Genomic DNA, 25,294 nt, shown 5'->3' with positions numbered 1-25,294 from the left:
ACAATTTTTAATATTTACAGCAATATCACAATTTTACTGCGGAAACACTGAGAAACATTGAGAAACACTATATAAAATTTTTTAAAAGTTTAAACTTGCGGCGAAGTTGGCATACGATACGAGTAACAAGTACCTAACCTGATCTGATTTCCGCGCATGCGCATATGGAAGTTCTCTCCTTTCCCACCCAATGTTTCCTGAAACAATGAAACTTTGACTGTGAAATATTTGAAAGTTTCAAGAGAAAGTTTCAATGTTACAATGAAACGTTTCATTGCTCACAAGCCTAATGTTTTGATACATGAAAGTAAGGTTAGTAGACGGCACTTAGGTCGCGACAAAGAGCCATATACTACATGGCAGCACTTCTTGCATCTTTATTCCCTATAGAAAAATCACGTAAGATCAACAGATCTCATATTAAAACTCAAAGTATAAGACTAAAAAAAACAAAGCCCAAAAATAATCAAATTTCAAAATACCAAAGCTTGTGCTGAATAATAACTGCATTTATCAAGCACAATTCAGCACAATTTTTGTTTTTTCCAATTTGTATTTTTCTAATTTTTTTGGATCTTTCATGTTTTTTCAGTTTTATATTTTGAGTTTTCTTAGGAGAACTATTAATTTCACGTAATTTTGTTAAAGAAAATGATAACTTCATTTGTCGAGCACAACATAGCACAAGTTTCAGTTTCTCGAAATTTTCAAAAATAATGAATTTTGTTGGTTTTTGTTTTTTTAAATGTATACGTTTTTGAAATTTTTCTTTCCTGCACCAAATTTTACATAATTCGAGCCGCCTAGTAAAAATTATGTCTGTAATTTTTAATTTATTCAAAATACTGTTTACGGCACAAATGAGCACAAGTCTAGCACAATTTAGCACATCTTTGATTTTTTTTTAAACAATAAGTTTACGGATATAACTTCCGGAACATGTTTTTGCAACCAAACTTCAAGTGCTTCGATAACGAAGTGGTTTGAGTGCGCGGTAAAATACACTAGTTAAGGTAGTTTAGGCAGTTTTTTTTGTTGTCAAAAATTGAATTGAATTAATGAATACAATTAAATTGTTTAAATTTTTTTATTCTATAAATGTTTAAAAAAAAATTATTTTTGTCGAAGTTTGGGCCGGCATCAGCCAGAGATGTTCGTTGTTTTTCAAATTGGTATCCTATGGTACTTTTTGTTGAATAATTATATAATGTTTATACATTTCTCCTAATGTTAAACGAATTTCTATTTGTTTTAATAATTTTTATTTGCTCAAGCAGTTATTTTTCGATAACTAAAAGAATGATATAAAATAGCACACATAAAATTATTTTACAAAGTTTAAACAAATATAATTAGTTTAAAGAATTCTTTTTATAAAAATATTTTTAAAATTAGATGTTCTGAATTAAACATAATAATAAATGATTTTGAGGAGTAGTAAATTTAAAAAAAACACAATAATTGTTTGTATTAAGAATAAAATTACGCTTTTAGGAAAATTTTCTACTGCTCGAAATCATTCAATATTATGCTTAACTCAGAAATTACGATTTTAAAAGTATTTTTGGAAAATTAATTATTTAAACAAATCAGATTTGTTTGAACAATTAAAAAGTAGTTCATATATTCTTTCTATATACTATACAGTCAGAAACATAATTGTATGCATTCTATTTTATTTCATTTTTTAGTCATCGAAAAAAACTGCTTGAGAAAATAAAGACAGTAATAAAATAGAAATGTAATAAACACTAAAATAACTGTATCAAACGTATGTAATTATTCAGCAAAACGTAGCATAGGCTCCTAATTTGAAAAAAGTTAGCACGATTAGCTCAATTTTTAGAAATTTTTAAAAAATAAAATAAATAATTGTTTAAATAATTACATAATGTTTTTAGAAAAAGTTACTACTCTATAAAATAAAAAACAATTATATTTCAATCATAAAATACGATTATGTTTTACATTTTTAGGAATAAGTAATTGTTAACCTAATTTATATTTGTTTAAACAATTGAAAATTGATGCTTAATTTGTTTATAATTCTAAGTAGTCACTGTTTATCACTGTTTGAATAAATATTGTATGTGCCGCTATCCAGTAAACTTTCATTTTTTTAAAGATTCATCAGTACCGGGACATTCTGACTCAGTCAGATATCCATCTCTTAAAAACAGCAAAGGGGCTTAACTTTTAGGATTCAGCTCCCTAGAAGATTCAAAATGTATAGAGATTCAGTAAGTCCGATCTTTTAAGTCTTTCGATCCTCTACTGATTCCATCCATACTGGAATATGGACAAAGTTCGATCAGTGAATATTTACTTTTCTCGGGATTCGTTCCAGACACCTACGTGCCTCCCTGTATCTTTTCCCGAATTGCTTGTGGAGGGATGACTTCAGCCCTGATGGAGGGGATAACCCCGTGAACTTGGCCCCCCAAAGTTCACATTAAATTTTTTTGCATACGATTGTACGTCGTATGTACTGTTTGTAAATTTTATACATTATTTTGTACCCTCTTGGTTACACGGCTTGGGAAAAATAAAAATTTCATGCCATCCCCCGAAATTAAAATTTCTCAAATTTCTTTTTGCATACGTTTTGCGTGGTATGTGCTGTTTGTACATTCCATATTTTCGTTTGTATCTTCTTCGTGGCTCGGCTAGTGGAAAATAAAAATTTCAGACCATCCCGCCGAAATTGAAGTTTCTCAAATTTTCTTTTTGGTATATGTTTGTACATCATATGTACTATTCGTACATGTCACTTTTTCGTTTGTACAAACGCAGGCAAAAACAAAATGGGAGAAATTTCAATTTCGAGGGGATGACCCGAAATTTTGATTTTCCCCAAGCCGGGCAACCAAGAGGGTACAAACAAAAATATGAGATATAGAACAGTATATATGACGTACAAACATATGCAAAAAAAAATTTGAGAAATGAGGAGGGTCTCTGAGGACGGTTTTTGAACCCAAAAAGTCGAAAAAATTCTCACAGTGTCTACTAACAATAAGAAGTGAATTTCACATTAAACGGACCACCTTCATCCCCCCTATTCACCCTCAGCACCCTTTACAAAAATGTTGGGGTCGCTTATTGCGCATCCAAGGTCCGCTGACATCCATCACATTAGATTGAAGGTTATTTGAAGGTCAAACTGCAGAAAATCTGATAAAAAATACAGAAAAATACATACATAGGTTTTTGGGGTCGCTGATTTCGACTCCGAGGTCCATTGACTTCTACCATATCAAATTGAAGGTCACTAGAAGGTCAAACTGCAAAAAACCTGATGAAAAAATCCATACACATATAGTTTCGTGCACCCTGAGTACACGGAGCGATCCAAGAAGTACCGCCTTCTGTATTTTTCGCGCAAGTATTTTAGCATATTGTTGACACGCAGAGATGCTTTTCAGGCTATTAACGATTGAAAGCTTGGCTCCTCCAAGAGCGCCGATAATAAGGACGATCAGTTTAACAAAAAATTCCGGATACAATCGTTGCAACTCCCTTATACTTAGCTTTGATGTTTTTGTGAGCTGGTGCCGAAAATTCGATAAAAAACAAGGTTCGCTTCTCCAAATTCAAGAAGAACCATGTCTGGCCTCGAGTATGCAACAAAAACACTTGTCGAGAATATAAAGTCCCAGTATATGTGACACTGCCCATTCTGGATAATTGACTCGATTTCCCTAGGAGCGTTTAGAAGAGTGATATTAAGGTCAAGGCCGTAAGAGTGACAGAGATGGCAATAAAGCACTCTTAGTGCCGCATTGTGCCCTTTGATGTAGTTCGTTCCCGCATGAGTTCGATAACTAGATAGTATGTGAGCTAAATGCTCGGGGTCTGCATGGCTCGCCCTACAGCTATCATCGGGAATATCTTGGCTCAAAATTCGACGACGGTATGTTAAGCTAGAAATGACACGGTCTTGGCATGCCAAAATAAAACCCCCCGTACTAGACTTCTATTCGGGCGATTTAAGGAAAGCAAACGTTAGCTCACACGACATTGACTGATCCTCCACGTTTCTGTGGAAGATACCGTGCATCCTCTTATCGAGGAGCTATTCACGAAAGTTTTTCTTTTGTGCTTTCTTTATCTGGGCTTTCAGGAGTGAGTGCTCGAGATAGATAAGATTTGATGCATTTTGCTTACCCCTAATACTGAAGTTAAGTCCAAGTGTTTCAGCAGCCTCCTCCGCTGCTTTGTTCGGAAACGCTCCTTTGCCCACTTCTTCATTATTCCTGACCATTGTAAGAAGAAGGTTTCTTCCATTTGAGACTTTATGTGCTGTACCCAGAGTAATCCTGTTGTGAAGACATTCAAGACCCAATGTTTGTCGACCACCTTGACGGCGTAAGATGTAGAGTCGCGGAACAGAAGCCTTAAGATGCATACTTTTTCTTGTGTGCATAACCTTTCTGGTTCCGATATCAAGGGATCTGAGCACGTTCTTTGCCCATTGAACCACTCCAAATGAATAGAGTACTACCAGGACGACAAGCATGTTCGTTGCAGATACTTTATTCCTCGCCGACAGTTGGGAAGGCAAAATTTGCCGAATGAGACGTTTGTATCTGCTTCGGAGAGTATACTTTATAGATGTAACATCCTGAATGCGGCTCTGTGGCACGCCCAGGTATGTATATGTCTCTCCAGTGCAAAGGTGTCGTATAGCGCTTCTATCAACGAGCTCAGAATCTACAGGGATGCCATTAAGTTTTCTTCGCTTCAAATAAACCTTGGCTTTCCGATATTCAATCTAGGCCATCGATAGGTCACGCTGGTAGAACGCTGCATCTTTGCAGATACATCTATCGATGAGCAGGTTCTCCCGACATCCCGCTACGCCTTTATTTGAGCCTCGTTGTTCATACATTTCTTGCTACACAGGTTTAATTGCCCGAACAATCCTATCATTTAGGATAGCTGTGAATATCTTATACAGTGTTTTCAGACAAGCGATTGGCCTGTAATTCTTAAGGTCAGCTAAGTTGCCTATTTTCGGCAGGAGTATTGTGCGCCCTTCCACCAACCACTCCGGAATCCGCTCGTCCGACTTCAAATATCAGGTGAATATATGGGCCAAAGGCTGATGGGTTGAAGGAAACTTCTTCCACCAGAAGGTTTCGATACAATTATGTCCCGGTGCGGAATAGTTCTTCATCCCTCTTAATACTTTTTTCACCTCCTCGGTAGTGATGGGTGGGCATTCTTGATCAGGTGTTGTGAGGGAATCACACAACTCCTTGAAGCTATTTATATTTTCTGAGTCCTCGCCCTGTCTATGCTGCACTTCGTAGACATTTCTCCAAAATACTTCGACCTCCTCTGGTTTGGGCGGGTGGTCGACAGTAACTGGAGGGTCTTGGAAGAGTTGAGATGGGTCAGAGAGAAACTGTTAATTTTCTCTGACCCACCTCTCCCTGCACTCTAGACTTCTCTTAGCATAAGATAGTATTCGTATTCTCGCAACAGTATGCTGCCTGGTGGTCAGCAGCTTTGACTTGTTAAGTGTGATATAAGTTTTCGAGAACGCTCAAGCCGAAGGCATTTTTTGAACAACTTCATGTCAAGTTACGGTCAACTTAAAGCCAATTCAAAATAATTTGTACTACGGTAGAGCTGAAAAAATGTATTTTTCTGGATTTTTGAATCAGATTTTCTGCAGTTTGACCTTAAAATGACCTTCAATCTGATATGGTAGAGGTCAACGGACCTCGTATTTAAAATCAGCAACCCCAAAAACCTATTTATGTATTTTTCTGGATTGTTCTATCGGATTTTTTTCAGTTTGACCTTTAAATAACCTTGAATCGAATGTGGTGGAGATCAACGGTCCTTGGATTCGAAATCAGCGACCCCAAAAACCTATATGTGTTTTTCCTGATTTTTGTCATTGGGTTTTTTTTTCCAAAAACACTGCATAGAAGCGGTGAAGTTTTCATTTTTGTGAAGGGTGCTTGGGTTGAATAGGGGGGATGAAGGTGGTTTTTAGCCAAATCTTAATTGGGCCATTAACCGTACTTAGAGACCCTCCTCCTTTAAATTACGGGGGGATAGCCCAAAGTTTTGATTTTCCCCTAGCCGGGCAACCAAGAAGGTACAAACAAAAATATGAAATGTGAAAACAGTACATACGACGTACAAGCGTATGCAAACAGAAAATTGGAGAAATTTTCATTTCGGGGGGATGCGTGAAGTTAGCCCCCCGAAATCACTTTCGCCCCTAATATATCTCCTAAAGGGCCCTAATATATCTCCTAAAGCGCGCGTTTACAACATCACTTTTAGATCATACAGGATTCACTCTTAGTCCCTGATCTTAATTAATTTTAGTCAATTTTGAAATATTTGTAATTGATTTCAAAGAAGTTGAAGGAAGTTCAAAAAAGTTCTGAAGACTTTAAGAAATTTAAGGAACTCGAGTGATTTTAAGGAATTACTAGAGACTTGGGGGATCTTAAAGCTTCTTTTTAAAGGATTTAAAAATATTTCAAAAATAATTTAAAAAAGGTTGAAGGATTCACAAGAGATTTTATAAGATTTTACGACAGTTTTAGTGATTTTAAAGAATGTCAAGCGAGTTACTGAAAATTTATTTAAAAAGATGTTCATAAACTTTAAGAGATGTTGAGCGATTTAAAAAATTCAAAAATTTTTAGGATTTTCAAGAGATTTTAAGAAGCCTAAGAAAATTTAAGGGATTTAAAAAGATTTTAATTAATTTTAGTCAATTTTCAGTATTTTAAATGATTTAAAAGAGGTTGAAGGGAGTTAAAAAAACTCGGGGGCTTTCAGGATTTTCAAGAAATCTTACAGGATTTCTAAGAATTCAAGTGATTTTAAGGAACTACTAGGAACATAGAGGGGTCTAAAAGTTTCTTTTTAATGACTTAAAAATAATTTTTAAACAATTAAAAAAGGTTAGTGGATTCTAAAGTTGTTTTATAAAATTTTAAGACAGTTTTAGTGATTTTATAGAATGCCAAGCAATTTTGTGAACTTATTTTTTAAAAAATGTTTACGAATTTGAAAAAACGCCTTAATTTTACGGATTCTAAAAAGATTTAAAGGAATTTAAGAAAGAACATTCAAAGATTTGAAGGATTTTCAAGAGATTTAAAGGAATTTAAAAAGATTTTGAAGATTTTAAATAATTATAATTAATTTCAGTCAATTTCGAGATGCTTCAAAAGATTTGTAATGGTTTTAAAAAATTTGAACAAAGTAAAAAAAATTCAGAGAAGTTTGAGGATTTTCAAGAATTCTTACAGGATTTCTAAGAAGGATCACAGTCTTCGATAATTGTTATTTCCTCCTTGTACTTTTAAAAGTGCAAAAATAATCGCTTGACATCTTTGAAAAACACACTTCAACACACTAACAAAATTCAAAACTTTTGTCAGCCAACTATCACAACAATGCAACCTGAACTTAATAACGGCACATTATTTTTCTATGGATTGTCCAAATCGCACACTTCATCAATCGGTAACAATAATTAGAGGAATGACTTTTTTATCTGAAAATCAAATCCATTTCACGATTTTTTACTTACTTTCGTTCACAAAAATTAATTTTCGTCAAATTCCAATGTAATCAATACTTTGCAGTCTACTAAGTGCTAAGGCTTTATAGATTTCGACGTGACCAACCGAGTCTGACGTAATGTTAGAATATCTAATACTGACAATTAATTTTCTTGTTGAATCATTTTAAAAAAGCTTACCATTAGCAGCCAATGAGGCTGCCGATGCGACGCATGCGCACTGCAGTTTGGAAGCCGAATTGAGAGTACTAAAGAGAGATCACCTTTAACCTCACTATTTGTCTGAAAGAGAGCGCGCGGATGAGCATCTGTCTGCACATCACGTGAACCCTTTATGCAGTCTTGCATTCTTAAGCCTATGGCAAGAGGATGTTGCTTTTGTTAAAAGGCAATTTTTCTGTGAATGGTTTTAGTTAATAAAATAATACGTGTTTGTTAGACTCTATAGTTTACCTACAAAAAATACACTTAAAGCATTATATCTCTGTGAGGAGGTATTTTATAGGTCTTCCGTTCTTCAAGTAAAATTAGAAATGCAACCATCTAAAAGTTTCTTTATTGATTCTGAAGTTTTAGATAACAGCGCGTGCCTTTCTCAAAGTAACCTGAATGTATAAAATAACAATAATAATAACAATAATAATATTTTGTATGGAAGATCATGTTGCATATGTTTCTCATCAATGTACGGTGCTTATTGGGCCGATTCACTCAATCTAAAAAAATCTGAGGGATCACAACATACGATAGTCAGGGAAGGCCTGACAACGGCCTTCAGTAAAAGACTCAAATTGAATCTGAATCACGTAGGTGCGCGGTAGGGCTTTATCTTTTCTCTCGTGACTTTGGCTAGCGTTAGCTATTTGCAGTCAACCACCTTTACAGATATTCCGTGGGAGAGCATCAATTGGGATATCACAATGAAAGAGGAATTGGTGCATCTCTATTACGAAAGTGCGAAGGTAGAAACGAAAATGGAAAAGAATAGAATTTCAGAACTAAATTTGCTGTTAAGTATCATAATATACAGAAAGTCGCACTAAGAGATCTTATCGCTAAAGTGAAGGATATCAAGACTAATCTACACGTAACAGAGGACCGAACAATGGAGATTAAACAACGGTTTGATTTGGCGTAGAAAAACGACGGCAATGAACATCATTTAGAAGAAGCCGCGTCATACGGTCAAGTAGAAGCAATTGCTGTTCTTTCTGAACCTATCGATGATCCCACCCCATCACGTCCTCCACAGGTGGATGGCCTTATACAACCAGAGGCAGAAGCAGATGTTCAGCAACCAAAAAAGCGACAAAAATGGACTTCGAGTGGCACGGTGAGGTCTCAGAGTCGCATCTAAACTTTTGAAAGAGTTCAGTCAAGATCTGTACTCGCAAACTTACAGATTATGTACGTAACGGCCTTAGAAGTGATTACGACAACGTTGCATACGAGTAGGCCTTAAAAAAAAGCTGATTTACCACACTTATTAGGGCCGACACTCGCATGTAAACCTCATTTGCACCTTTCTCTAGATTTTAATTGAGTAGGGATGGAACTTTTAATTGTTTTAGTATCTGCAGCAATCATACCAATTGCATGAGAACGCTGTTCACGAAATTCTACAAAGTCGTGAAAACCAGGAAATCGTTCCAATTTAATAATCTCTGTCGAGGCTGCAGCAGTTCTGGAGACAGCCTGGCGATCTTTGAGGCTAAGGTTAGCCTCCCACAACTGACGAGATTCAATACGATGAGCTTCACCACTAAATGCACGCAAGTCTTTGGTAGATTCCTTGCTTAAATATGGCAAATCCATCAAGGAATTTAAAGCATTATATACAGTCAGGCGAGGGTTGGAAAATCGCACTTCAAAAGCCTGCCAGGTTGATAAATAATTGGCGTTGGTCGTAGCCACGTCTTTAACTAAATCAACTGCGGAATTGTTAAGACATGATTTAAAATACTTTGACTTCGTGACGTTGCTTAATTTTGGGTTATCATAGACAAGAGAGGAAAACAGGTCATAATTCCTCCCAATCTTCGTAACGACCTGAAAATATCGGCAGATCTAACTTGGGTAGTTTCGCGCTTCGAGAGTTCAAGTCCGAACCGTCTTTGTCCACCGGTACATGCGTAGTATCAGAAACATTGATCAATAACTCATCAAATCGATATATTGCTAGCAACATTTTATTTTAGAGCGAGTCGTAAGGATTTTCAATTTGAGCGAACACGTCATCAACTGTGTAAGGATCGGTAGAAGCATTTTCTTTCACGCTTATTTCGGGATGGGTCGCGCGAACCCCTTCCGAATTTTTTTCAATGGATTTGAGACGCTTTTTGACGATATTGCGTGAAAGGCTTTCCGGAAAGCCTTTTGAAAATCGCACGTGTAAGCATATAATTTCTGCCTCCCGGGAATGTTGAAGAGCCGTTACCCGTTTTAAGGATACCGGCGCCATGGTACTTCATCGCGTATTACCATTTAATTAAGACGGAAGTGGAAATGGTCAAGATAGAACATCTTGCTTACAAATTTTTAAAAATTGAAAGCAAAATAACAGATAAATTCCCGTTAAATTCAAAATAAAAGGAATACTCTATTTACTAATTAAATACAAACGATGAATAACCACATAAACGCCAATGTTATATTTTTCAAAGAACAAAAACAAGTTTTATTTCCAAACATAAGAGCCCTCCACTTATCGAGTGAAGAAAAAAGTCTCACAATAAGAAGCTCATATAATTCATATATAAATCAATTGGCACCAGCCACTCTTACAATCGTGAGAAACAGTCCCTCCGTCAACTTTAACTGAACACACAAAAACGCGAACGCTCGGGCTGATCGTTTAAGCACATATGATCAGAGTCTATTAATAAATAATAAAATTCTGACCATGTCGTACTTACTATAGTCGACCGCATATTTCTAGAAAACCAAATTTTACAACCATACGTGCTCGATGTAAAGCTAAATTAAGTTCATATGGCATGCATTATTTCGATTAAACAATAATTATATACTCACTAAAATGATAAATTTCTTAGGGTATCCCCAATATAAAGTGATATAATTAAGAGGGCAGTGTACATGGGCTTTTGCAAGCGTGTCGCTTAAACGTATTTTCTCCGAAAGTATTGTAAGAAATATGGCGTATGTAGTATGTGTGAATCAGTAAAAGAATGAAATATGTTAATGTGGAGTCAAAGGTGAAATAATGTGTATTATATTAAAAATATGATTGGTCAAAGTTACCCTACATTTTAAGGTCAATTTATCGGCTTATAACTATTATTTCGCAAATGTTACGGCAGATAAACGTGGATAAAGTCTTTCTTAACAGAATGTGTATGAAAAAAAAAAAATTTTTTAAATAAATATTATTAAACACGCATAAACGAACAGCATTTTTGGGGCAAATTTAAGGCAATGAACGCTGGTTCTCCTCGTCCTTCATCTCACCCCGGGCATGTTATACGGTTACGGATACGGTAATACGTTTACTAAGGTCACAATTCCTACGTTAACTGCAACTAACAGCTCGCACCACTTATAAGAGAACCTTCCCTATCGAACCTCGGGTTTATTTCTGAATCTTGAATTTTCTTGTGTCCCCAAGCCAGTCACTTTTAGAAAAAAGACGCACAAAAATCATATAACACTAATAGATTTTTATACGATGTTCATGAATATTTTGCAGATTCGTCTTCAGAATTAATTATATTATGTCACGCAGAAAGTTATTTGTGCACATTTTCGCATCCGGCCCAGTGTTAGAAAAGAAGCAAGGTTAATCCATATTTGGGTTTAAAGGAACTTGCTTGCAAAAAGAACTTGTTTGATCTTCTTTTATATGAACATCGGATGTAATAAAAATGTGCAAAAGAAATTTTATGCATACCGTCATAATCTAGTTAATTCTAAAGATGAACCTCTAAAGTATATCCATAAACAGTACATAAAAATGGACTATTACAATAAGCTTTTCTGCCTTTTTTGCAAAAACTATCAGACATACCAAAAATTGCGGACAACAAAAATTGTTCATTTGAACAACACCTAATAACAACAAAAAATTGTTCCAATGTCGATAATTTTAGGAGACAACTTTTAGAAAAAAAATTCTTGAGAAAGTTAAGAAAAGAATTTTAAATACTTATTTGAGATATATAAAAAAATAATGTAAAAGATTTCAAAGACATTTATTTTATAGGGTTTTAAAAAATAGTAGGAAAAATGCGAGTCTTTTTAAAAGATGTTTATGACTTTTAGAAGTTTGGAATATATAAACAAATGTCTAATCAAGTTTCTGAAATTTTACGAAGGATTGAAATATTTCTAATCTATTTAAAAGGTTTTTAAAATTGAACAAATATTTTTAACTGACTTACATTTTTCTTCAAATGTTGACAAATCATTCAAGATGTAAAAAGTTGCCTGATATGTTCTAAATTTTCCAAGGAATAAAAAAAAATTATTTACTCTCTTAAGACCTTTTGAAATTCCTTTAAAGCTTCTAAAGTTTATTTTTGAAATCTTTAAAGATCTATATTCCGAAAAATATTTTAATGCTTCAAATTATTTTTAATTCTCTTCAATTCTACTTAATGTTTCTTGAATTTACCAGCCAGTCGAGCCCTTCTAATCTTGAAAAATTATGCATATTTTGCGATAATTTTTTTAAATCTATAAAGTTCAACAAATTGCCTTAAAACCTTTTAGATTCTTCTTTCAAAAATTTTAAAATATTTTGAAATAATCTCTTAAAAATTAATTTTTTAATATAAAAAATTTTTTTAACTGTTCCTAGAAAACTGAAGAAAATTTTTTCCATTTCGTTTTTCAAAACTTCTAAATATCTCTTAAACTTACTCAAATTATTTCTCAAATTATCTAATTAGAAAATTGGAAAATATTAGGAAATAATTAAAAAAAGTTTTGTAATGTTACGAAATTTTCTCTTAGACTTCATTATAAAACAATCATCTTAAATTTTTCCATGGATCTTATAATAAAAGGTTTTTCATACTCCTTGCGCCCTGCAAAATTCAATTTGCACAAAAAACTTTTCAATGGTTAAAAATATAAAAAATTTTCTCCAAGCTTTTTTTTTACACACGATTATAAACCTTCCAAACGTAATATTATTGTTTTTAAATAAAACCTGAAGCGTTTAAAAAAGTTCTCTCAGAAATATTGAAAAAAATTACATTTTTTTCACAACAAACACTTTTTTACTAGCTTTTTTTAAGCGATCAAAGGAATAGTTTGAAAATATTGTTTACTATATTTTACAGCAGAAAATTTAGAATGATCTCTTACTTTGATGTGTTTACGTATATAACGTTAAAATTAGAAAAAATTTTATGTCAATAGGTCAGGATGTGGGTATCGTTTTGTCTCCTCTAATTGGAGTGGTTGTCGGAGCAATCGTAACACTGGGACTGATTGTTATGATAGTAATTATAAGATCTCATCGAGAAAGAGTCTTGAAGACCCATCACGGAAAGCCGGAAGAATTGAGCGACCCTCCATCCCAACAGTATCCTGTTCAAAATTCCCAACAAGTCATGGAGACCGATCCGGACGTGATTCCGAACAAGTTTGGTAAGTGTTTTCGCTAAAATGCTCTTTCTCGTCTTCCCGGACTACACGATTCAAACTTAAGGTAAAAAATTTGAGCTTAAGGTAAAAAAGGTAAAAAATATATTTTACTCAAATCGCTCCAGCGCTATAGGGATAAGCGGCACTGACGCGTATTTAGAGCATGTCTAACCAGTTAAATCGTTCTTGAGTGTTCAACCTTTTAATAAGTGTCATTTGTCCGTGGACCACTCCAAGATGTACAAGATTTTCTTATTATTTGTCTCAAACAAAAAAGAGCAAATTTAGGTTCACCTAGTAAATAAAAATCCGATCATTCTAAATCTATTTGGTTTTTTGTTTCAGATCATTTTTTCGAGCATTATCATGCTAGCCGTTTTGCTTCTCGAATCGGAGATGTTTGAACATCCGTGCTTATATCGCTAATTTTTGTTTCTCTGCGAAAATAAACGACATTTTTCGTGAGCAATATGAGTGGACAAATAAATCCTGAAAGTTTCGAAAAGATCCATTGCTGCTTCGTTTTTTAAATCATTCGACAAAACTTGAGAATGTCTCGGTTTTGAAACGGAGCCAGGCTTCAATTTACGTCTTGGCGGCAAGTTTTTATGTCTTGAAGACATAAATTTATCTCTTCAGTAGAATTTTTATGACTCCAACACGTGTGGTTTATAACTTCGAGCGTATACCTGCTCTAAAAAAGGGTAATTCTACCAGTAATAAAAGCTAATCTTTGTTAATGGTTAAACAATCTTGTATAGTTTTATACAATATATTAAAAAAATTTTCATAAGGACAACCGCAGGATTTCCCCGGGAGCAGGTGCTAATCTGGAAAATTGCACCCGCTCCCAGCGAAATCGCGGTCAAATTACAGCCACAACCATGTCTCACGACCGTGAGATAGGTGGTTACAGTCTGTAAAGGAATCAATACGACGATCCACCAAAAGCCTTGTGTACCCTGAGAACACGAAGCGACCCAAAGACAACCTCCTTTTGCATTTTTCTCGCAAGTTTTCTAGCATATTGTTGACACGCAGGGATGCTTTTTAGGCCATTAGCAAGTGAAAACTTGGCACCTCCAAGAGCGCCGATGATAAGGACGATCAATTTAACAGAATATTCCGGGTAAAATCGTTGCAACTCCCTTATAAGGTCTCGATACCTCTCTTTCTTTTCAGTCTCCGTGGTTATGATGTTTTTGTCAGCTGGTGCCGAAAATTCGATAACAAACATGGTTCGCTTCTCGAAGTCAAGAAGAACCATGCCAGGCCTCGAGTGAGAACAGAAACAATTGTCGAGAATATAAAGTTCCAGTATATGCGGCACTTCCCATTCTCGACAATTGACTCAATTTCCCTAGGAGCGTTTAGAGGAGCGATATTAAGGTTAATGCCGTAGGAGTGACAGAGATGGTAATAAAGCACTCTTAGTGCCGCATTGTGCCTTTAAATGTAGGTGATTTAAGGGAAGCAAACGTTAGCTCACAAGACTTTGACTGATCCTTCATATTTCTATGGCAAGCATGTTCGTTGCAGATACTTTATTCCTCGCCGACAGTTCGGAAGACCAAATCTGTCGGATGAGACGTTTGTATCTGCTTCGGAGAGTATCCTTTATAGATGTCACATCCTGAATGCGGCTCAGGATCTTCAGGGATGCCATTAAGTTTTTCCCGCTTCAAATAAACCTTGGTGCATTTGTCTAACCCAAATTCCATTCCAATTTCCTTAGTATATCGTTCGACAATCCCCAGAGATAGATGCAGTTGCTCTCTGTTTTTAGCACCGATCTTAAGATCGTCCATGTAAAATACATGAGTGACCTTGTACTTTCGATTTGCAGGTTTGCCGCAAAAGTACCTGTCGGAATGGTGAAGTGTTAGAGATAGTGGCAATAATGTAAGGCAAAAGAGGAGTGGGCTCATGGTGTCGCCCTGAAAGACACCTCTCTGAAACGTGACCTTGTTAGTTGTCACACGATTTTTTCCAGATGAGATAATAAATCTGGTTTTCCAAAGCGTCATCAATCTCTCTATGCACCCAACTATTTGCGGATGAACCTTTAAGATTTCCAAAAGACAGATGATAAGTCTATGGGAGGTCGTATCGAAAGCTTTCCGATAATCAATTCAGGCCATCGATGAGCAGGTTCTCCCGACATCCGGCTACTCCTTTCTTTGAGCCTCGTTGTTCATACATTTCTTGCCACACAGGTTCAATTGCACGAACAATCCTATCATTTAGGATAGCTGTGAATATCTTATAAAGTGTGTTCAGACAAGTTATTGGCCTGTAATTCTTCGGGTCAGCTAAGTTGCCTATTTTCGTCAGTAGTATTGTACGTCTTACAGTCGAGATGGGTCCGAGAGAAACTGTTGATTTTCTCTGACCCACCTCTCCCTCAGCTCTAGACTTCTCTTAGCGTCAGATAGTATCCGTATTCTCTCAACAATATGCTGCCTGATAGTCAGCAGCTTTGACTTGTTAAGTGCGTGATAACGGGTCCGGAATTCGCGTGCGAACTTTCGAACCTTGGCGGTAAAATGTCTGCCAGATGTGATGTAGTCAATCACACACTGAATGCGGGACGCGTACTGTCTTGTCCAGCCTATCGTTATGGCAAGTTGATGCATTCGCTCCATATTTTGTTCATTTGGTTTTGAAAGGTACTTAAAAAATATGTTGTCTTCAAGCAAAACTACTGTGCTCTGCCTGTCTTATTTTGAAACACTACAGTGTTCTTTTACACAAATGTAACTATTTGGCCCCTACCGAAAAACCTCAATTTCTTTTCGGACAGGTTTTACTCGTGAAAACTCTTGCATTTTTTTTAAATTTGAGTTGCTATGTATTAGATGCATTTTGTAGCAAACGGATAACATTTCATTCTAAAAAATGATTCTATTTAATTGAAATTAGTTCATTACAATCTGACCCCGAATGAAAATATACGACAAACAGCTTACTTCCAAAGGATTTAATTGTCCTTGGAAATAAGTCTTGTTGCTAATATGTCTAAAAATAATTTTTCTTTAACGCATTGAGAGGAAGATATGTTTTTAACACCTATACCTGTGGGATTATTTCATCGGACCTTTCTGGTGGAAGATATTTATTCACTTCTGAACTACAAGTACATCAACGTGTACAGTTTACCTCTTGTAAAGTAGTAGTGTAATTGTAGTGCTCATTCTGAAAATTTTTCGCTTCTTTATTTTCTATGGTTTTAAGTAGACAAATCTTAAACAATTCCGTAAAGGTTTCAATCATTAAGAACACATTTTTGTAGAAAATGTTTGCTTATCAGTTGTACTAAGATAGTCTATACGATACGTCACAAAATATGTTTTTTCCTTTAATATTGAATGATGATAAATAGATGTGTGCAAAAGATTCTATCCGATTTCGAATCGACATTGGACGCACTTCGAATGTCAAAAACCGACATTTGATCACTGCTACGATCAGATCGGCTTATTTGATTCCATCGACCCACTGATCGAATGTGGAAAAGCTGACGTCGGATCGGTATTTCGATTTAATCGGTCGGCTTTAGATTGTCAAAAATCCAAATGCGAATGACAAGAGTCATTTTAAGTATTTAATTTATAATTATAATTCCAAAAATCTGAACCCATGTGGATATAGAATGCAGATCACTACGGAGGGTATTTTGAGAGTTTCGCTATATTACGAGTATCTTTTAAATATCGTTCTGATAGTGATACATGTACTCAACATAGGATTTTGAAAAATTAATAAGTCTGTAGTGTTCGCACAGAAATATGGAGTATTCTGTGTACTGATGTAAATGATTTTTATCTTTTTTAACTAAAAGATATTTTCAGATGGGATTTTGTTTTTGATTACCGGTTTTGTAGGATTCTACAAACAATTTAAGACCAAATTTATAATAACTCATCAAGACATTTCTGGAAAAAATTATCGTATTTTAAAATAATATTTATTTACATATATGTATAATTTATGTGTGTGTGTAACTTTAATATTTAAAATTCAAAATTTCGAATAATATTATTGTTTTCCACTTACAATAAGTCGCTTACAAAGTCGAAGTTGTGATTATTGGTCCACTTAGTTTAAGTTTGTGATCAAGTTACAGTTGAGCGTCTCAATAGGGCGCCTCTCTGGCCTGTAGGGGAAAATTTTCTCGGAATCGCGCTACCTCCACCAACGTCCTCAGCACCTCGAGACTTGTGCATGCTTTGCCTCTCAATAAGGCTGACTTCGTTGCATATAATATACGTGACACAGTGTGAGCCATATAAATTAGAATGGTCCAAAAATGCGTTGCAAATTTGTTTTCCAGTAAAGGGCAAATCATGTCCCAAAAAAATTTCATTCCTATTTAATTAGAGGGAAATATCGGAGTTTCGAAAAACTGATCTCTTACTTCGGGACATGATCTACTTATGCCAACTTATTTCGCGATTAAAGATGAGTGTCTACGAAAAAAACCATATAAATAACTTTTATTTTTAATCCAACTTTAGATCATCCCCCACAGCGCCCCAAATATGACTCAACAATAAAAAAAAAATCATTTTTACGTATCATTGTTATTTTTCAGCAATTTCTATCGTCTTTTTTCATAAAAAGAATCGTTGATAAACGATTTGAATAGCTTCTATGAAGTTTTAAACTATTTGCAAATGTTTAAATGAATGCTACTCATTTAAACAGTTACTTAATTCCAAAAAATAAAAATAAAATCTGCCCACTTTGCGGGCACATTCTCTTAACGCGCTGCGGCGCGTGACTGCTGGTTCTCGCGCTTCGCGCTCGATAATATATTTATCTCGCGCTCCGCACTAGGTTTTTGTATATTTCTTACACTTGTGCACAGATTTTATAAACTAAAGTTAAAGCGTCAACAGTAATTTGGTGATAGTGACTTTTTTGTTATTAAAGCTGCTTCGGCTTTCAATAATACATGCTCATCACGTATCTCGTGTTTTGCACTCGAATTTGTATTTAAATTTGTATATCATTTCCATAAATGTATATTATTACAATTCGTAATATGCAACTGAATTTACTCATTTCCAACTTTATTTTTACGATTCAAACGTAGCACATACGATCTACAAATCAGCCTTACCTTTTTTATCTTCTAAATTAAATCCCTACCTCAGGGACACACAAAACTTCGATTAACTTCGATTAACTTCGGTCCACAGTTGGAAAAAAAATGACATTTTTGCTTCAAAATAACGTACAACCCACAAATATTGAACGATTTAAACGAAAAAGTTTGAAAAAAGCTGTTAAGACTTCTAAGAGAGTTGTCGAGCCTGATTTTTCAATTAGGTTTTCAATCTTTTATAAATACACATATGACGCAAAAATGGCCATTTTATCTATTTGATGTTCACAGTGCTCGTCAATAAGAGGAAAAATGTTGAAATCTTAAAATATGAATTTTGCTGAAATTATCATGAAGTTGCCAACTCAAAAGATTGGCATTGAAAAAACCGAACTTTTTGTCGACAAACGCTCGAATAATGCATTTGTTTATTAAATTTTTTTAAAAATCATAAGATTAATCAACAAATTATGAATTTTTCTCAAATTATCATGAATTTCCCAATTGAAAAAATTGACATAGAAAAAAAAAACAATATTTCTGTCGAATAATGCCTGATTACTGCATCTGTACATTACAATTGTTTATAATATAAACAATTATAACCAGAAGAGAATTTTCTTTATATAATATTGTTTTACTTCCAATTTTTTGCCACATAAATTAAAAAAAAGGTGTATTCATGGAAAATCGTAAAAGAAATTTTTCCAACAAATAATTTGTTGATAACAAATTTTTTTTTTGTATATTGTCTAATATTCAAATATCTTTAAATAATGTTAATTTATGCATCTTAAGCGATTTCACCAGTTCTTCTGTGATTGACGAGCACCGGTAACCTCAAATAGAAAAAGACCATTTTTTCGTCATATTTATATATTTATAAAAAATGGAAAACCTAATTCAAATATCAGGCTGCACAAATCTCCTAGAAATCTTATTTTACTGTGTTTTTTTGGAACTTTGTAAATGCTGTAACTCTGGTACATTTTGCTTTTATCAAAAAAAGTAATTAGAATAAATTATTCGTCTTTTCAAATTTTATGAACACCAATAGAGAAAATTTTTGGATTTTGAAAAAAGTGCTCTCAATAATATTCAAAATGTGCTCACTTTTTGAATTGTTATAAAAAATGGCTGTCTAAAGAACTCGATCTTCATTTTAAGATCGTAAAAGAATGTACCAAAGGAAAATCCAGTCAGTCAATTCTTTCGAAAGTTATCAAAACGTGGATATTTGACAAAACCTGGGGGAGGGGGACATTTTTACGCAAATCTAATACCTTCGCTGATGAGAATGTGAAAATCGTATTTTCTGAATTAAATGTAATAGTTGTTCAATGTTTGGAGTAATACATTTGGTTAAAAACATTATGTAATTGTTTCAGAAATTAATTATTGTTTATTTTTGCTTTTCATACGTCCCTCCGTAATTTGAAGGAAATTCGACAAAAACAATAATAAATTGCATAAACAATCACATAAAACTTTTAGAAGAATTTGCTGCTCCTGAAAGGCATTCAATATCATGTTTAATTCATAAAATACGATTTTAAGAATATTTTTTGAAACAAGATTTGGTTTAAACAAATCCAGTTTGTTTGCAAAATTAAGAAATGCTTATTATATTCTTTCTATACACTATACAGTCAGAAAAATAATTGTATGTTTTATCATCATTTTTTATCATGTTCTATAAGTTTTCGAAAAAAACTGCTTCAGCACATAAAAATTGCTTTAACAATTAGAAATTTGTTAATCATTAAAAGAAATGCATCGAAATTATGCATTTATTTAACAAAAAATAGCATAGGATACCAAGTTGCGAAAAAAGTGGACATCTCTAGCTCAATTCTTAGAAAGTTTGATATTCAAATTGTCCATTTTTAATTATATATATTTAAAAAATGACGGAAATCACTGCACATTAACAATAATGCATAATGATATAGATTATTTTATTTTTGAGCCATATTGGAGGTACTGTGATGGGAGGGGTAGGTGTAAGGGTGGATTAAAAATAAAACTTATTAGCGTGGTCTTATTTCATACACTCCTCTTCCAACCCTTAAAAACTTGGCACATTCCGATCAAACCCTGAAGCATGAGTTCAATTGTTCGAAAATCCTACATTTCTCCATGTTTATTAAGGGGGCTTCCATAAACTACATGGCCCAATATTTGCCACTTCTTGACTTCCTCTCCCTCCATGTGGTCCACCGTGGCATAATCGTCGAGCCCCCCCTCCTCCCAAGCCCCCCCCCCCTCCTCCCATGCCCCCTAGGGTGCTGCAGTTTTTTTTTTATTTCTTGTAAAACAAAAATAAAACAAAACATTATGAGTGATAGCAACCACGCAAGTGGTTGCGGCCACAATTTTCTTGCTTCGACTTGCTAAATCTCTTTTGTAGTCAGGGGAATTTTTCTCTTACAATCGAATTTCATACTTTTTCTTTAAACCAGTGATAGATACGAATTTATTGTTAAGATAAAAGTTTGCACGTCTGAAAAACTTCTATGGAAAACTCATGTTGCTCTTTTGCGATATTTTTCATAGTTCACGAAAAAATTCAAAAATTACATTTTTAGCGGAAAAAATTCTCACGGCCTCAAAAATAGTTTAGCCCACATGATGCTGCTAAGATGCCTTCCTTTTATTAGTGGAAACTTAAAAAAATATTTAGAAAAATAAAAAGGTAGGGTTTTTGCGAATGATTGTTATTCGTAAGTTATTCTAAGAAAAAACCGACGTTGATTACAGTTTACTTGTAACCACTATTAATAAGATCTCCAATAGTTATGAATGCATACCAAAGAGCTGGATGTAACATGAACTTCAAATAAAAAATAGTTTCTTCAAAATGTCATATTTTTAACGAATTTATTTCTATATGACGAGGGGTCGATCACTCCAATATTCCTTATACATATTCCTCGATTTTCCTTTGCGCTCTACAAGTCTTTAAAGATTCGAAGTTATTCAGAATGATTTAAAAAAACGTCAAGAAATTTCAAAAGAGTTTATGTATTATTGTGTAATAACCAAATATTTTCAAGTGTTTAAAAGGGTTTTAATAAATTTCGGAATAATTTAACGGGATTTAAAACTTATTGTAAATTTAAAAAGATTAAAGTTTATAAATGAATTTCAAAAGGTTTCAAGTAAGTTTAAAGAATTTAAAAAGATTTTAGAAGAATTCCAAAAAGTATAAGAATTTTCAAGAGATTTCAAAGACTTTAAAATACTTTTTATGCTTTCAAGAGATTTTTAGTGATTTTAAGTGATTTTGTGGCATTTCAATGGATTTAATATGGTTTAAATAGTCGATAAAGGAATAAAAAATATGACAAAACATTTTCAATGATTTTTAGAAAATTCAAAAGAATTCAAGGATCTTTATGTATTTTAAAAATATTTTTAAGTATTTGAAGAAATTTTCAAGAATTTAATGGAAGTTATTTGATTTGAAAGATTTTTATGTTTATAATCTAATTTCAAAAGATTTCAAAATGTTTAAAGTAGTTCAAGATATTTTAAATTTATTTAAGAGATTTTAAGTAATCTTGAAGAATTTTTAAGGAATCTCTTGAAATCTTGAAAAATTTTTATAAATCCTTTAAAATATATTGAATTTCTTAAAATATACATAGATTTTTTTTAATCTTTTAAAATATCTTAAAATATTTTTGAATTTAGTTTCAATCTTGTTTAATCACATAAAATATTCAATAATAATTTGTAATATTTCTAAAATCTAAAATCTTAGTATATATATTATTAAAAGCGTTACAATATTTTTTATAGAATAGGCCACAACAAATTGCAGATGGCCCTACACAGCTGTAGGTTATATTTCAGATATTTTTTCCATAATTCCAGCTAGGTTAGCCGAGAGGCTTTATGCGTCATGAATTAGGAATACGAAACTTATAGGGTTCAAACCCTCGGCAAATAAAATTATTCTTAGTGTGCGATTATAAATCCTATAGTGATTGTGTAATAGTAAATAAGTGTGTACTTAACATGTGAACAAATATTAGAGTGTAATAGTAATAATATAATAATACAAAATAATAATTTTTTTGTGGCGAAAAATCGATTTTCATTTTATAGAACTATTCTCTATAATTTCGAGAAATTGACAAGTTCGACTTGATAAACGTCTGATTGGAAAATAATAATCTCCATTCAAACTTTTGAGTTTAGAAAAGTTTATTTAAATTAAAGAACACATTTGAAAATACGATTATAATAATCAGAGTTAGCCACTTACATTCACAAAAGAATCGTTGGTAATTTTCCCGTTTATGTGTCAGTCCACAACAAATTTTCCTGGGCATTGCATTTCGAGGGGAAATTCAAAAGTTCAAACTTTTTAAGCTGAAGATTTCTTCACTGAAAGTATTAAAAACGATAAAAAACAAACAAAATTAGCCAAAATGAAACTCTTTTGAATTTCCAACTTTCCAAATCTTCGAAATTAAGAGCATGTAACACAGTAAATACGTAACATAAGACCATAAACTACATCTCTTCTGGTAACAACTATTATTCTTCTTGTTTGAAAATGCATCTTTATTGCACAAAATTTATCTACTCGCTTGAAAGTTCAACTCCTTTGTAAAAACTTTATTGGTTAAAGATTTATTATTCTATTGGAAAATTTACCTCTTTGTTTGAGAATTTATCTTTCATTAGTTGAAAAATCATTTATTTTATTGACAATTAGTATTTTCTATTTAATGTTTTAGGAAATTAATAATCGCCCGATGGACTGTCAGTAGGAAATGAGTGAGATTTAAAAAAGGCCAACTCTGATCGTCTCCTTTCGTTAGTAACTAAAATTGATTATATGAGCTATTCTTATTCGATGAATATTTATACAGATATTTTTAATCATCATTAAGTAAGTTTTATTATATCTTGCTGTTGTAATTAAAACAGAGGTGCTGCTAGCTCTGAGGGGCCTGTATCGAATTTGGGGGGATGGCGTTTAGGAAAATAAACAAAAACTTCATTCATTAGACCTTATTTAGGGGCCTCCGACCTCGGGTGTCCCGTATCATTGATACGGTGGTAGCGGCGCTTCTGAATTAAGGGTCGATTTTACCAGCTGTGATTAGATCCATGATTAGCTAATCATTATTATGTTTTAAACAGCGTTTTAATCACGATTAACTTGGGGCGTGTTCCACCATGAATTTTTTACTTCTGGTTAGCCAATCGTATGCTCTGTTCGCAATAAGTCTAGTTTCTGCGTGTTTCTGTTGTAATGGTGATTCTGATTGACTGATTTCGAACTTGTATTCGCGCGCGAAATATACCTCGACTGCTCACGAACGATCAGCGGCGACGTATTTTTATTATGCACGTCTTTTCCAAATAAATGGATAGGTATTAGTTATCGATTGAAATTGCATATCAGTTTTGTGAGTACAAGATATCGTTATAAATTCGATCAGTATTTCACACTATAGTTGAACTTCAACTTGGAGGTTATTTTGACTCCCGTTAATTGCTGATTAACTCGCTAGCAAGCCAAAAATGTCCGGTTAAGTTAATCGACGATTAGACTTCTTCAATCATGTTTTAAAAGTTGGTGGAATGCAATCTACTGATTAAACTAAGTTAATCAATGTTTAGAATTTAATCACAGTTGGTGAAATCGGCCCTAAAACTAACATTTTACGAAAAATTTAATCGTTTCATGATTTAAAGTGATGTAATTTTGAAAACTTTCATTAACAATGATTTCAATCTGCAGATTTAGATTTTTTTTAAGTTTTGACTTTTGATCTTCTTAATCAGCTAAATTTAAGAATTTTTATACCCATTCAACATTGAAGAATCTTCAATTGAAAATCTTCAAGATATTTAAATTTTGTAAATATTTATTTGAAATTATAACTATTATTTATTAGATTTCATAATACTTTTAAAAGTCAATATTTTTATTTGATAATTAGACAGCTAAAATGAGGAAAACGTGATAAGCGCGCTATTTTTGTTAGTCAACTATAATGTTTAAAAGTGTTCAGGAGCTTTTTTCTTCTTTACAGTTCAAAATTCATTTATCGTCTTAATGTTTCAGATATGTACGAAGAATTAAAATTCCCCCAATAAATATTATACACTATCTAAATCTGAATGAGTATGAGTTAACTAATCAAATAGTGCAAGTAATTACAATTGATTTTGTGAGTATTGTCAATAGTCATTAGTAAACAAAAAGGTACTTGTTCTCAGTACAATTTTTATAAATTTAGTTGTGTATAACTACTTTATGAATACGTACTTTTTAATTTAGATGTACAGAGTACATGATCAAACTTTCTATCTTCCCAAATGAAGGAATACAAAATTATCAATAAATATAAAACAAATATTGTTCGGTAATTGCTAAAACTTGTATTTTATTAAATTTCTTATTAGTGAAAACATTAGGTATGAGAATTCGGAGCATGTTCTTTCAAGAATCAAAAAAGCATCATTTTGTAGAAATATAAATTTTCTTAAATTGCAAAAGTTATTTAATTAAAGAGAAATTATGTTTCTCAATTATTTAATCTATTTCCACTTTTTGTTTATTTTACACTTATTTATGGAAACTCATTATTGTTTCGGTTTATTCATGGACTATGATCACCTACTTGAAAAAATTATATAAAAAGTAAATAAGAGATTCATTCTAAGGCAAATCCAATATGTGATTTTCTTACGCCCAGGCACATCGAATCGATAACTGTTTCGAAGGTAATATTGAATGTCGGCATTTCGGCATTCGTTCAACGGACCGATCGAATCGGCAACCTCGATTGGACGGCAGCGCGCGTCGAAGATCAGTTTCCTACATTCAATCGGTCTAATGATAACCTTCACTATTCCTTATTGAAGTCAACAATGCCAAGTATTTTTAAAAATTAGCTACATAAGATTCAAGTTTTTCTGAAATAAACTCCTCGGCTAGCTCCAGATGTAATTAACACAGCCCTGAAAATGTACTTATAAAA

At 33.3% G+C, this 25,294-nt stretch overlaps 1 protein-coding gene across 1 annotated transcript in view; it reads left to right on the top strand.

Annotated features, from left to right (window-relative positions):
* The window catches only part of LOC117173133 (nephrin-like), a 1,314,621-nt gene that overhangs the window by 1,277,985 nt on the left and 11,342 nt on the right, over window positions 1–25,294 (top strand). The window contains exon 13 of the mRNA XM_033361530.1: window positions 12,947–13,177. Within this exon, the coding sequence (XP_033217421.1) occupies window positions 12,947–13,177 (231 nt within the window). The remainder of the gene's footprint in view (window positions 1–12,946; window positions 13,178–25,294) is intronic.

This window comes from Belonocnema kinseyi, chromosome 5 (genome assembly GCF_010883055.1).
Source record: "Belonocnema kinseyi isolate 2016_QV_RU_SX_M_011 chromosome 5, B_treatae_v1, whole genome shotgun sequence".
NCBI classification, from domain to species: Eukaryota; Metazoa; Arthropoda; class Insecta; order Hymenoptera; family Cynipidae; genus Belonocnema; species Belonocnema kinseyi.
Note: the sequence above shows the minus strand (reverse complement) of the source record. Positions and strands in the feature narration are given on the sequence as shown.